Source organism: Xiphophorus hellerii, chromosome 12, assembly GCF_003331165.1.
Source record: "Xiphophorus hellerii strain 12219 chromosome 12, Xiphophorus_hellerii-4.1, whole genome shotgun sequence".
NCBI classification, from domain to species: Eukaryota; Metazoa; Chordata; class Actinopteri; order Cyprinodontiformes; family Poeciliidae; genus Xiphophorus; species Xiphophorus hellerii.
The window spans coordinates 21,470,765-21,484,492 of NC_045683.1; the positions used below are offsets into that span (position 1 = coordinate 21,470,765).

The window sequence follows — 13,728 nt, forward strand, 5'->3', positions numbered from 1 at the left end:
TTAGCAGGATGTCTCAGTTTTCATAATGTCCTGTGGGTTTCATAACTTCATAGATATGCTTCCTCTATATAAATGTTATTTTATTGTATGTTAACCCTGCATACTGAACCAAATCACAAATGAGCCTCATACATTTAGTTCTAAAGCAAATACTTTTGAGTTAGACACTAAAGTCAGATTTGTGACAATGAGGGCTCTCTCTTTATCAGTTCTGTCTGTCCTATGCTCACACTAATGCTACTGCCAACTTGCCCTTCCTAAATATTTACAGCTTAATAATCTTGCATGCCATCTTTTCACCAGTTTTAACGACAGAACTAAGTCACCACTGTATCCCACTATAAATTCATTTCCAAAAGCTACAGATTTTTAGCTTTTTTTTTCACAAATAATTCATCAGTGTTTTAAGTAAACAAGTGGATTTCTTAATAGGATGCAAATAGCATAAAAAAATAAAAATGATACACACCCTCATATTTGATAAAACTGCTGTTGTTATTGTGATCTTAAAGACTTTAGAGATATCCTGTGTTTGCATAGTTGTTAAGTGAAAGGTTGTAAAAGGTTTGGATCCAATCTCTTGCAGTCTGCAGTGTAGTTTTGATGGTTATTTCTTTTCTTTTCTATGTTTCTTGTTATGCTTTGATGCTTTCTTTGTTGAATCAAGAAAGCATCAGTCTGTCTTTAAAGCATTTTACCCAAACAACAATAACACAACTTCTCAGCGTGGCTGAAACATCACTCACTCCATTTTTAAACAACTCTTTCCAAATGGCTTGTTTTGATGGTGTTATTAACTGAGACTACAATGAACCTTTTCCCATTTTCTAAACATTTAATGCTACATACTGTACATGCTGCACACATCTTCTGAAAAACACTATGCCATGGCATACACTTTACTTTAGTAAAGGTATTTAAACCCCTTGATTTTTTTGCAACCAGAAATCATTGTTTTTCACTGGTAATTTTACATAAGGCATCTACTGAACATATTGCATGAATTTTAAGTAAAAAAAATATTACATGGTATTTAATTTTTCAGATAGATTTACACAGGCATTTTTTAATAAAAAAACAAAGTGTAAAGGTCATCTAATTGGTAACCAAAGTGTGTAATTTAAAGTAACAAGTAACTTATTGTGATTTTGTGTGCCTCAAAAATATATAATATGTTGTTTAAAAGATTTCAACGAGGCAGAGTCTCCCTTCAGATGCAGGATATCAGGAGAATTTTATCCTAATATAAATCTAGAGGCCCATGATAACTCTGGAGGAGTTCTAAAGATTCCTATAGTTCATAGGTGGGACAATCTATGAACAGACTGAAAATACGGTGCAAACTCCATCATTCTGGAGTTTGTGGAAGAGTGGCAAGAATATGGAGGACCAAAACTGGCATACTTTAAAATAAAATCAGAAATTTATATTGCTTGTTTTTCCTTAAAACGCATGTGTAAGGATAAGAAAAAACAAAAAATATATAGATTTCTGCTTTTATCTTTAATTATGCCAGTTTTGGTCCTCCATAAAAATATATATATTTATAAATGTTCAAAGTAAATTAAAACAGGAGTCAAGGAAATTGTATTATTACCATGAAGAGCATTTTTTTCCCCCAAAACCAAACAGTAGATGTGCAATCTAAGAAAAGGCAAAAACAAACAATTAACTTTCTTTCACTCTCTTCATGTCAAAAGGCAGGTACCATCCTAAAGAAAACAGGTACTGTTACTATTTTATCTGTGCACTTTCCTATCTTTTGCAGAATACCATGGCCATCAGAGTACTGACACACAAAACGTCTGACATGCTTCATGCCGAGCTGCCACAGTACGACATCATCACCTGGGTGTGTGTGACAACAGGGCGTGGCATCAGTTTAAACTGGATCCAAGAGTCTGAGTCTAATCTTCATACTTCAGATCACCGCGTGTTTTGTGTCAATTCATGTTTTTGTTGCACTTTCCAGAGGTCGTGTTGATGTCTCTTCCGACTGCCTCTGCAATCTTGTGTACGTTTCTTTTTTTTCCCAATGGTTTTTCCCAACTGCCACGATGTCATCTGCAGGAAACTGAGATGCTGTTTATCTTCAGGTAATCTGATCAGGGTTCTCCAACAGAATCAGCTCTCATTCCTCAATTTCAACAGATAACATCTCACACTGCACAAAGTGTAACTTCATGCAGATGATTTAAACGATTCCAACAAAATACCTCTAGAGTTGTCACACAAAAGTTATTTTTTTAGCTAATGTAGTATTTTCACCGGCTCCTTTGAGAGAAATTCACAATTTGCAGCTTAATTATTATCAAGTATCTAATACAAGTGTTGCCCTGCAACAGACTGGCGGCCTGTCCAGGTTGACCCCGCCTCTCGCCCGGATTGTTAGCTGGAGATAGGCACCAGCAGCCCTCCTGACCCCACTAGGGACAGGGGTGTTAAGAAAATGGATGGATGGATGGATGGATAATACAAGTGTTTTATAAAACAGAATAGAATATGATGTTATCTAAAAATTTTGTGAATTACACAAAGTTCTTGCTGTGAATAATTTTTTTTGCAAAGAGTTTTCAAGAAAAATGAGCTTCAGCAAAAAATAATTTATTAATGAAATAATCACCAATGCCAAACAGTTTGATTCAGGTCACCATCCATGCAACACACAGCTTGCTTCTTTGGACAACATTATTATATGAAAAGAGAAGCATCCAGGCAGTTCAAAGTGTATTACTTAAAAGAGAAGAAACTTCAAGTCCCTTAGCATTGGATAATTATCATCTGTCGTGACTTTTCTACCACAACATTGGCCCCCAGGCTCCACTGTAGTCCCACAGGTAGGGTCTGTACTGGTAGGCTTTGCAGAAGGAGGTTAATAGTGATGCTCTGACCAAATCCTCTCTCAAGCCCAGTCCGTCTGCTTTGTACGCATCCTTGCAGAGCTCTGCAGTCTGCTGCTTTCGTTTCGTTTTGTACCGCCTGTTCTGAAACCAGATCTTGACCTGGGTCTCGGTCAGTCTTAAGGTGCTGGCCAGATGGGCCCTCTCTGGGGCTGATAGGTATTTCTGGTGGCTGAATTTTTTCTCCAGTTCAAGCACTTGAAGATGCGTGAAGGCCGCTCTGGACCTCTTCTGTTTTCCTGGGGAGGAAAAGCTCGACTCTGAGGAGCCGGGATGGGACGTGTCCGGAGACTCTGTGGAGGACAGAGCAGACATATAAATAGGTCTGCTGTTTAGTTTTTTAGTAAGTTTGTTAGGTTTGTGATCACTATGAATTACGCAGAATAGACAAATTGAAGCGATCTATTTTTTAACTCAATATTGCTACCATTTCCTAAATCCCAAAGAGATGTTGAATTAGCTCGTCAACATCGCATGCAAAACCGTTGACAGATTCCCTATACTTAACCCTCCAGTTATTTCAAGCACGCCGGTGCTCACCTGTGTGCATTCCAAAGGCAGATTCCTCAGGATAAAGGTGTGTTGACAACTTTTCAGACTCCTCTCTCCAGTCGGAACATTTTTCCCTCCTTGGCGAGCTGCATTTGCCGTCCACTCTCTTGCAGTTCTTACTGGACAGGATGTCCTCAATGAGGAAAGACGTCACAGGTTTGATTGTACCAGACATTTCCATCCAGTGATCCCAGAAATCGGAGACCTGTCGGTACCAGAAGACTGAGGCTTTGCTAAAGCAGCGTGTGTGTTCTCACACTCTCAGGAGGTTTCAATTTATATGTAGGGAAGAGGCGGGTTCAGCCAGACTGAAGTGAAAGAGGGGTGGGTCAAGCTGACAATCATTTTGTCGACTTCTGTGGAGAAATCTTACTGGAATTTCAGAGATTAAAATCATTATCATTCCTCAAAATCAGTGTTGTAATTGTTTAGTTCTAATGTTTTGATGTTTTAGTATTAATTTCTAGTGTGAAACACCGAAAGCAGAAACTTTTTTTTTGTATTTTGTTGGCTTTTTGGAGCGTTTACTTGGTACGACTTTATAAAGACAGACGAAAAAACAATCAGGCAACAGATCTCCAACAGCACACGAACACACCACACACTGGATTTTGGTGAAAATGTATTAACAAAAATATTGTCAAGTAAATTTCTTGTTGCAGTGTCTTTACATTTTTAAAGAGACAAAATCAGATAAACAAAACAAATATTATTTTTTGGAAACTATCAGCTTGGATAAATTGGATATATGCATGAATGTACACGCGGACACCCCTACGTACACCCCCGGACACGCCCACACACACACTTTTAAAATAATGTCTTTCTATTCTTTACTCTGAACTATCTAAAAATTAAAAATAAATTTAAAAAATGGAAAGCAAAACACTAAAAATACTGTATTTTGAAGATTTTCTGTGCTTTTCTTATAAGGAACTTGCAAGGAAATAATCTAAGACCATTACTTGGTTCTAGTTTTCTGAAACATTATTAACAAGATGAGGCGTAGTGCATAACTAATAGTTATGTCATAATTTGAAAAACTGTTTCAATCTGCTTTTATTTGCAATCTGTGGTTAAACAAAATAGTTTTGCCCTGTATAAATGTATAAATGTATTGTATGTATTCCCTGCATGTGTAAATCTACTGAAACAGTTTGATATTAACCACTAAATTTAATGTACTTTAAGATTTTCTGTGATATACTAACCCATGCTGTGTATAATTGGAAGGCAGAAGGATCTATTCCTGTCAAAAATATTTTACAAGTAAAAATCTGAAAGGTGTGGCATGCCCATTAACTCAACACTCTGTAGTACTTGTCTCTACCAGCTTTAGAAACCCAAATTTTGTCCAGTCTTCTTTTCAATGTCGCTCACATTCAGTCAATTTGCATGGAAAGTGTCTGTGAACATTGTTTTCTGGTCCCCTGATTCTCATGTTTAGGCTTTTGTGCTGTAGGAAGCTGAACCTCTGCACCAGTCTTAAGTCTTCTGCAACATAATTTATTTTTATCAAGGGACTTTCCTGCATTTAACTACATCTGTCTTCCCAGATGTAATTAAACTCTGCCCAGTTCTCCCTCTTCCTGCTGAAGAAAAGCATTTCCTCAGCATGATGCTGCCAGCCGCATGTTCACAGTGAACATTGTGTAGTGATGTGAAGTGTTTGCTTTCCACCACTCACGGCGTTTTGTATGTTTGATAAAAAGTAAAGTTCTGTTCTGATCCGGCCAGAGCTCCTTCCTCTTACCTGTTTTCTGTGCCATTTGTGACAAACCATGAACTGCTTGCCTCCTGCATCTCTATCATAATAACCAGAAGCTCCTCAGTCTTCATGATGCTGTTTCTTCTCTGATGTTCCCTGTCAACCATCTGACCACAGTTGAATTTACATTGAGATTAAATTACAAGGGACTACATAACATGAGCTTTTTAGTGTTGGTCTGTAAATAAAACATAGATACGTTTTTGCTTGTTTTGTGGGAATGAATAAAAAAATCTCAAGGAGTATGAATATTTTTGAGAGGTGCTGTACAGTTACATACTTTAAAAAAAATGAGACAAGTTTGTAGCTTTCCTGGGGTGAAAGGATGAAAGATAAAACCTTCTGCTCCAGACACACATACTCTCTAAGTATTTGGTGCCACAGCAGTTAAATGGATTTACGTCTTAATCCCCACAAACCCGTCAGCTCAGCACGAGGAGCCCAGTGGCCTCAGGGAGACACCACTGTCTGCAGCATATGGGCAGAGTGGGAAGGGTGGGGGTCAGAGTGGGTGGTCAGGCCTCCATGAGCACTAATGAGTTGGACACATTGAGGCCGGCTCCTGAATGGATGCGCTCATTGTTTCTAGATGTTTATTTGTTGTTCTCTGCGGTGCAGAGTGACCTCTCTGTGGCGGCTGAGATGTTTACTGGAGGTGTCCGTGTTGCTCTGGGATTTAATGCTTCATTAGTCGATCCATGATTTCGGGTATGATAAACATGACCCCATTGCTGCCTTCTGGTCCTGCTGACTCTGTTCACGCATCAACCGTAGTCTGAAACTGACGAGGTCCTGTATCATCCCTGCTTTATTAAAATGAAAACATCGTTAGTCATGTAAATTACACTGGCAATCACACATATTTAAATGCTGCTTATGGTGATTCGCTGGAATAGCATATCTACTCAGCTTCCTCTTTAACCTATTGTCTTGTCAACACAGTGTTAAGATCCTCTATGTGATACTCTTTACCCTGACCTTGTCTACAGCTGTCTCAGGTATGTTGAATGGTAAAGAGATCCTTTATCTTATTGTCTAGACTCCATATCTCTTTTGTTTTCTACAATCCCTTGGAGTTTTTTTGGGGTGGTATTTTCTGTAAAACAAAAACCTTTTTCACTTTGGCAGAAGCGCAAATTTTGCTTAAATGTATTTAAACAGGATGTGACTTCAGGACGACGTCCCAAACTTGGTTGGTTTTTCTCTGAACCTTCTTCGTGTGTCAGAAGAGGAAACCTCATGCACTCTGCGTGATGACACAAGCATAAACAAAAGCGAGCCGTAAGAGTCAGCGCACGTGTTATTCTAGAGGGGGATTACATTTGAAACAGCTCTTTTGAGCGAGCACACCGATGCAGTCATCTGCCCTTATTCTGCGACAATACGGGAGGAAGACGATCCTTACTCTGATTCTCTAACAATCCCCATGATTGCCGTCTTTTTAAGCTAGCAACCTTTCCTTGTCAGGTATTGTGTTTTAAGCATTCACCTCGTAGATATGTCACTGCATAGTTGCACATCAGACATGACATCGCAGCGCTTCCGACCTTTTAACCCAGAAAGGCATTTGTCTTCCACAGTTTAAACTTTGTGGTGACAATGTTTTCTTTGAGCTGCTGCATGTCGCTGTGCCATCAGTCTTCTGCCATTTCCCCTGTTATTTCATTGTCTGTGATGACAGGCAGAGATTGTTGTAACTTAACAGTACATTTGTCAGACTCCTGTGCTGTTGTCGGGTTGACAACAGTTTTCGTCATGTGAGTTACAACTTCACGCAAAACTAGTATGGTCTCTTTAAACGATTTCTGTGACATAACAGATGTGTCATCAGATTTATGATAGGCCAGTATGTGGTACATGATCAACATTAAGTAAGTAAGTAGAGTTTATTCATAAGGTGCTTTTATCAGACATAAAATCACAAAGCACGGTACAATAAAAAGTAACCTTAAACTATGCAAAGCAGGAAACAAACACAAGAAACACAATAAAATCATGACATAAAAGCCTGGGAAAATAAAAGTACTTTTAGTTGCTATTTTAAAAACCTCCACAGTCAGTGAAAAAGAGCTGCAACAGCAAAGTGTCCCACAGCCTTGGGGCTACTGAATAAAATGCCCCTTGGGTTTTTAGCCACGTACGTGGAACAACCAAAGAGACTGTGTTTGAGAACGAAGGCCACGAGCAGCAGAGTATTTAGTTAAAACCTGACAAAGATAATCAGACCTGACTATTTAAAGCTCTGTACTTCAGCACAAGAACTTTTAAAGAGGTACAGGTTGTGGAAGGTTTATGTTTCTGCTTCAGAGTCTTCCAGGTCATAAATATGATTTTTTTTAAACCCACGTAGGTAAGATTCAAGCTTTTTTTTAAATTTTATTTAAAATCGTATACATTATTTTGTTCAGTTTATCTGAACTGATTTTGAACACAGTGGTAAGCCTTTTTATTCAATCTGTCATATATTCTGAACAAGGTGTTTCGGGCAATTTTTTCTTCATAGATGCCATTCTTTATTCATCTTCAGCTATTTAGAGATGATGCGATGCATATTTAATAAATGTACTGTTGTTTGACAAAATCTTTCATTCCGACAGCTACATACATTTGCATTTGTTGGAAAAGAATAAAGCCATGACATTTACAGGCTATTTAACACCCTCAGGTTATAAATTAGGGACAGAATTGAGCCCAAGCTCAATCTTAATAATTTCTGGAATGTTTAAAATATGTTTTTCTTCATTATTATTTTTTTTTCATTTGAAGGTTTAACATTAAGCCAGATATGGATAAATGCCAGCTCCACACTGAAGTCTGCATGGACTTAAAAGTTCCACTAGAATGAAGGGATGGAAGAGAAGGTACTCTCCCACTAGAGGGAGCCTCAAATCTCCAGCAGTACTGTAGTCTAAAGCGCCACAATAGATCAACATGTTGTTTTCAAATGGACACGTTAGAGACAATTAACTGCTAGTTACTTCTCATTCATCTAGCATGCATCTAGCATTTCTGCTAAGAAATATAGCATTTCTTTGGTTAAATGATCTACATGTAGATACAGCACAGTTATTTGATTTGTAAATCATCTCAGATGCAATCATAGACAACAGCTTATCTGACCAGCTTGAATACTGTTATAAAAACAGAGCAATACAGCATGAAGCTGATGGAACGGCATGACAATTCTAGTTCACTAAATCATAATAGGTCTTTCACGCGAGGGATGACGCGTCTAAACTCGCGTCATCCCTCGTTTAAATGGACCCTCATGTCCACAACGTAATCAAGCCCCGTCCATTTTTGTCTTAAAAAGCCGTTCGGCCGTGTTTACATGTCAAGCTTTCTAACTACAATAAAAGATGACGCTTTTTTTGTTGTTGTTGTTCCAGATACCGACTTTGGAAAGTTTGCAAAGTTTCCAAAATTTGCAAACTTTGGAAAGTTGAAAAGTTGGAAAGTTTCCGGCTGTTACAGCCGTTCTGTTCGTCGGCTGTGACAAATTGTAATCTGATCAGTTTGTGAGTGTATTTTTTTATTAAGTTATTCAAAATATGCTCTTAGCAACAGGGACAATCACAGGTCCTTTCACAATGTAATCATGTGGAATACATGAAGTATCAAAAGAAAGACTGCCCAGCTGCTAAAAATTATTAATACCCACTGCAGTCAGACTTTCAAAGTAGAAGAGGAGCTGGTCTCAGTTGTTCTCAGTTTATATGATCACACATTAGCTTTATGGTGTTAGACTTTTTAATAATGCTGATTTATTTATTGAGTGATTTTATTATATTATTATGCCATCTGTTTTTATGTGGGTCATATCAATGACAATTAAAGACATAAAACTCCTACTTGACTGAAATGTCAACCTTTGAAATGCAGCATGTCAATTGATGAAACAGTTACAACTCCAATGAGTATGATGCCTTGCTTTAATCAGCGTTTGCTATTCATTGTTAATGGCTGCCACCACATTGCACACTAATGCTATGTGTCCATGTCCAGTTGACTGCATACATATTGTGTAAGACTTGTTCAGTGCCCAAATGACAAAAACAAAAATATTACCTTAGACTTGAACACAACATATGTCAGTCTAAGCTAAATGTTTTTTTAAAGGTAATCTTTTATATTAAAGTGAACATCAACGGAAGACCTTGTTCTTTCAGTCCTCCAGTGTCTCTAACAGTGTCTAGCCAGGATATCTCAGTGTCCACTGGTACAGTCACCAGTGGACCACCACATGTCCACCACAGTACACTCTGGACTACCTCACTGGTTGCTCACAGTAAGTGAGTACACAGGACTATACTTTTTACAAGCCACTCTCTCCATTAACCCTCCAGGCTTCCACCTTCAGAAGTTTTCTGATGTTACTGCCATAACTGTCCTCAAAGGTACTGACATTTAGCTTGCATAGAGTAGCCAGTGCTATTTTATAACTGTACAGTATTTTTTAAATTTGCACTTTCTGCACACAATGTTATCACTTCTGTTTATTTTTATTTTTGCATGATTCTCCATCCCTTAATGTCTGCCAATTTGCTGCGGATACGCCTGAATTTCCTCACTGAAAGACTATAAAGATTATTTCTATTCTATTCTATTCTATTCTATTCTATTCTATTCTATTCTATTCTACAAAACCCTTTTATTTATGTGTTTCAGTTCAGTGTTTTATTTGTTGTTCATTCATTTGTTTTGCCTTTTATTCTGACCTAATTGCAGGAAATAACTGTTTCAACATTTGTTTTAAGAGTTTCTCTCATTTGCCAAAAGGAGAACTATCACACACACCCCAAATCTATCCATCCAACCAGCACCCACACACCCCACCACAGACATTATTATCTGATGATCAGTCCGTCTCCTCTCTGTCTACAGCTTCATTCTTATCTCGGCAGCTGAGATGCAGCTTCAGCTTGTGCGGAAGTGCTTCCTTTCTTTAAATCTCAGCCATTCAAAGTTACATCAAAACACACTTTTTTTCTTTCTTTTACTGAGAAACCGAGAAACTGAAACTATTTCCACCCGTTCAAATAATCTGAAAAGAAACAAGCAGGCTGTAACGACTGTGGAACATCTCCCCACGAATCTACAGCTCATGATTGAGTGACAGATCCAATTCTCAACTTCTCTTCTTGAAAGTTTGAAAAAGTTTAAGAGCCACTCAGTCTGAGGCATTGTTTACCAAGCAGGAGCCGCGAGACAAGACAGGCTCTCTGGCCTTATCAGCGACTCTGCACTCTGTGGGTTTGTGAATGGGACAATAATGAGCTCGGTTTGATAAAGCAGCTCTGCCAGGTCGGATGTCGCTTCGTCTTCGTCCATTAGCTCTTCGATGGTTGCCTTTGATAAAACTGTGAAGCTCGTCAAACGCCTTCTGATACCCCAAGCCGTAAAATTTGATTCACGCATGCGTAAAGAGTGAATAAACATTCACCGGCTTGAATAAACATTAAATCCACGGGCTCTCTATACCCGCTTATCCATGCAGGGTCACAGCCCGGGAGTACGACTAGAGGTGGAGGGAATAACAAAATAAACAAACGTAATCTATTTTTATTTTTTATTTATTAAAAATGCAATTTAAATGATAGTATAAACAACAAAATAGAAATAAAATAATTATATATGAACTTGAGGTAGCTACAATTGCGGGAAACAGTGAAAGTAGTGAAGAAGTGTAAATCACCAGCCTCTAACACCCAGTAAAGAAGCCTGAAGCTGGCGGAGCAGAGTCAGCTGAATCCGACAGCTGGCCGCTGCAGCTGGACACGCAGTGGTACCTGCAGCCGTACAGGTCGCTGTTTCCGCTGTCAAACACGGGGCTGTAGTGTCCCAGAGTTACGCTGTAAGGCCCAGAATGGCAGGGACCTGCGCCACACAGCTGCCCGTCCCGCACCAGCACTGGCACCGCTATCCGCCTCGGTGCGGGTGGGAACCCGGCCAGCTCTAGGGACCTGTCCTGCGTCTGACGCTTGCACTTGTACCGCCGGTTCTGAAACCAGATTTTGACCTGGGTGGAGGTGAGTTTGAGAGTCTCGGCCAGGTGCTCTCTCTCCGGGGCGGACAGGTAGCGCTGCTGCCTGAAGCGCCTCTCCAGCTGGGACACCTGGGACTGAGAGAAGAGGACCCGGGGCTTCCGGCGCAGCCTGCTTCTGCTTTTAGCGTCACTGTCACAGACAGGCGAAGAGCCGGGGCCGCACTTGTCTGCAGCGAGGAAAAAAAGGTAATTCAATTAAAGTTGGACACAAACTTTAATTCCGGCTATGCATGTATATATATTTATGTGCAAAGTTTCATGTTTGAGGCAGTAGTTGATGATGAACTACGTTATTTCTTTAGTGGTCAGAAATCAAAATTTACCGGCCACCGAGTTAAATTTGTTATTGTTTCAATTGCATTTTATGCCTTAGACATAAAACAGACAAAGTTTGAATGGGACCTCAAGCAGAATTTTCTTGTTAGGAACATCATCATCATCATCACTTTCAATACAATCTGAGCGAGTGTCCCATATCTAAGGAATCCTTTCTAATTTTAATCACATAAAACCTGCAGAATAGTGTGGGTCCTGAGGACTAGGGCTCAAAACCAATACCATAAGATGCTGTAGTAAAACCTTTAAATAACCTGGAGCTTAGTTGTCTGTGTGTATGCATGTTTTAGCTGTATGGAAACAGCTTTACCAGCAAACTTGATATAGTAACTTGAATTATTGCAGTATGGTAACTTGAATGGTTTGCGGTTTGGTCAACCACAAACCATTTTTTTCCTTTTTAACATTGGAGATTAGGATAGATAATTTCATGAAACAAATACCGAAGGTGTCATTAGGGTGGACTGTCGTGCTAAGAAGGAGCCCAGCCAATAAAGTTGATAGTCTGCATCCATGAACTGTGTGGCCACTAATGAATACAGTTGTGAAACAGTATTCTTGATGAATACGTGTATTCTGTATTAATCGTTCTGAGATTGGTGGTATTAAATATGTAGAAAGAAAAATGATTCTTAATTCAAACATTTTAAATCCAGCCATTGTCTTGTTTGTATTGATATGTTGATTGTGCATGGTTTTTTTTGTTTGTTTTCATTGTTTCTGATTTGTTTAGATTAATACAATTTAAGTGGACTTTTATTGCTCGTTGTGGCTAAGTCAATAAGAAGTTAAAATTGGGTCATTCATACTCATCTCAGTTTGCTAAAATACAACAGAAAACTTTATTTTAAGATTCAATGATTACATTTGAATAGTTTGTTAAATAGGTTCACACACTGTCACATGTTTAAAACTGGACTTGTACACGCAAAAAGAGAAAAGAATAAATTACATTTCAAAACTACAGTGGTGGTCGGAATTTAAAGCCTAAGTTAAATTAGTTCCTCAATTGTTACTTTTGTATAAAAAGAAACATTAACACATCTGTTTATTCCTGTTTTTGGCCACAATTTGTTGTTCAGGCTGATAAATAGGTGACTAACCTACTTTAGACTTTTGGATAAAATTGTAAAAGGCATTGTCTACATATTATTGTTTACAAAATGAAAATGCATTTTACAAAAATAAAATAATACACTAAAATAACGAAAATGTGAAACAGTGTGGGTATGCTGGTATATGGAACCAAACAAACCATAAGTGCATTTTTTTTTTAAATCATTATTATTAGTAACAGTTCTGTTGATTTCACCTTTTTCATTCATCTCCTCCTCTGCTGCTGATCTGTGAACGGCGATCTTCTCCTGCATCCCATAAACGCACCGCTCAGACTGAGCGTCATAAAACCCGTCGCTTTTGGAGGCAGCGCGCATCAGCTGATGTTGACGCATCGGAACAACTTGGTCCATCATCGGAAGATCATTTTCATACTCGTTCTGGTGGTAGTCCAACTTCAAAATGTCCTTAACAGAGAACGGGGTGGAGGTCGTGGAACTGGGATGCATCCTCATCATTTGCTGCGGGCGTTTGAAACTTTATTTTTTAAATTTTTTATTTCTTTTTTACTCACTGGTGTGCTGGAGCTGATCCCGAAGGCGCTGCCGGGCGAAACTCGTCACTAACTGATAAGTGAGGGGGCCTCTGAGGATTTAAACCATCCAAAGGTCCTGCTAATGAACAAGTGAGATAGAAATCAGTCCGTCTGAGACACAGGGGCCAACACCCGGGGAGACTGCGCGCACACTTCTGCGGCTCCCCCATCTTCTCATCTTACAGGAACACCTATCATCACATCCGCCCTTCTGTCAATGTGGTGGTGTAATTAAGAACCCCAATTAAGATGTAGGAGGCACTGAAGTAATGTGTGGCCATCAACAAGAACCAAAGTTATATCAAAATTGTCTTTATTTCTCAGAAAGATGAACAGGTTTTTATTTACTTAACAAGGCATTTAAAAAAAAAAGTGGTTTTTTTTGTTAAATTATTAATTTCAAGCAACAAACAAAACCAGCTGGCTAACAATAAAAGAAAAATACAAGTCAATACAATGCAGTGAGAAAATGGGA

The 13,728-nt window shown here is 38.8% G+C and overlaps 2 protein-coding genes across 2 annotated transcripts; both read right to left on the bottom strand.

Annotated features, from left to right (window-relative positions):
• Window positions 1-2,588: 2,588 nt before the first annotated feature.
• nkx3-1 (NK3 homeobox 1) lies at window positions 2,589-3,690 on the bottom strand. The gene is made up of 2 exons (XM_032579488.1): window positions 3,441-3,690; window positions 2,589-3,193 (listed from the first exon to the last, which is right to left on the bottom strand). The coding sequence occupies exons 1-2, from the start codon at window positions 3,631-3,633 to the stop codon at window positions 2,796-2,798; spliced, it is 591 nt and encodes a 196-aa protein (XP_032435379.1). The 5' UTR covers window positions 3,634-3,690; the 3' UTR covers window positions 2,589-2,795.
• A 7,231-nt stretch (window positions 3,691-10,921) lies between these two features.
• Window positions 10,922-13,379, bottom strand: nkx2.7 (NK2 transcription factor related 7). Its single transcript, XM_032578341.1, has 2 exons — window positions 12,915-13,379; window positions 10,922-11,433 (listed from the first exon to the last, which is right to left on the bottom strand). Exons 1-2 carry the CDS (start codon window positions 13,174-13,176, stop codon window positions 10,922-10,924), a joined length of 774 nt encoding a protein of 257 aa, XP_032434232.1. The 5' UTR covers window positions 13,177-13,379.
• Window positions 13,380-13,728: the final 349 nt, after the last annotated feature.

Bases quoted from the DNA above. Each gene is read 5' to 3' on its own strand.
- nkx2.7 (XM_032578341.1), bottom strand. From the start codon at position 13,176: ATGATGAGGATGCATCCCAGTTCCACGACCTCCACCCCGTTCTCTGTT. The intron at 11,434-12,914 runs GTGAAATCAACA...TCCTCGCTGCAG, and splicing joins GGAGGAGATGAATGAAAAAG to ACAAGTGCGGCCCCGGCTCT.
- nkx3-1 (XM_032579488.1), bottom strand. From the start codon at position 3,633: ATGGAAATGTCTGGTACAATCAAACCTGTGACGTCTTTCCTCATTGAG. The intron at 3,194-3,440 runs GTGAGCACCGGC...TGTCCTCCACAG, and splicing joins TGCCTTTGGAATGCACACAG to AGTCTCCGGACACGTCCCAT.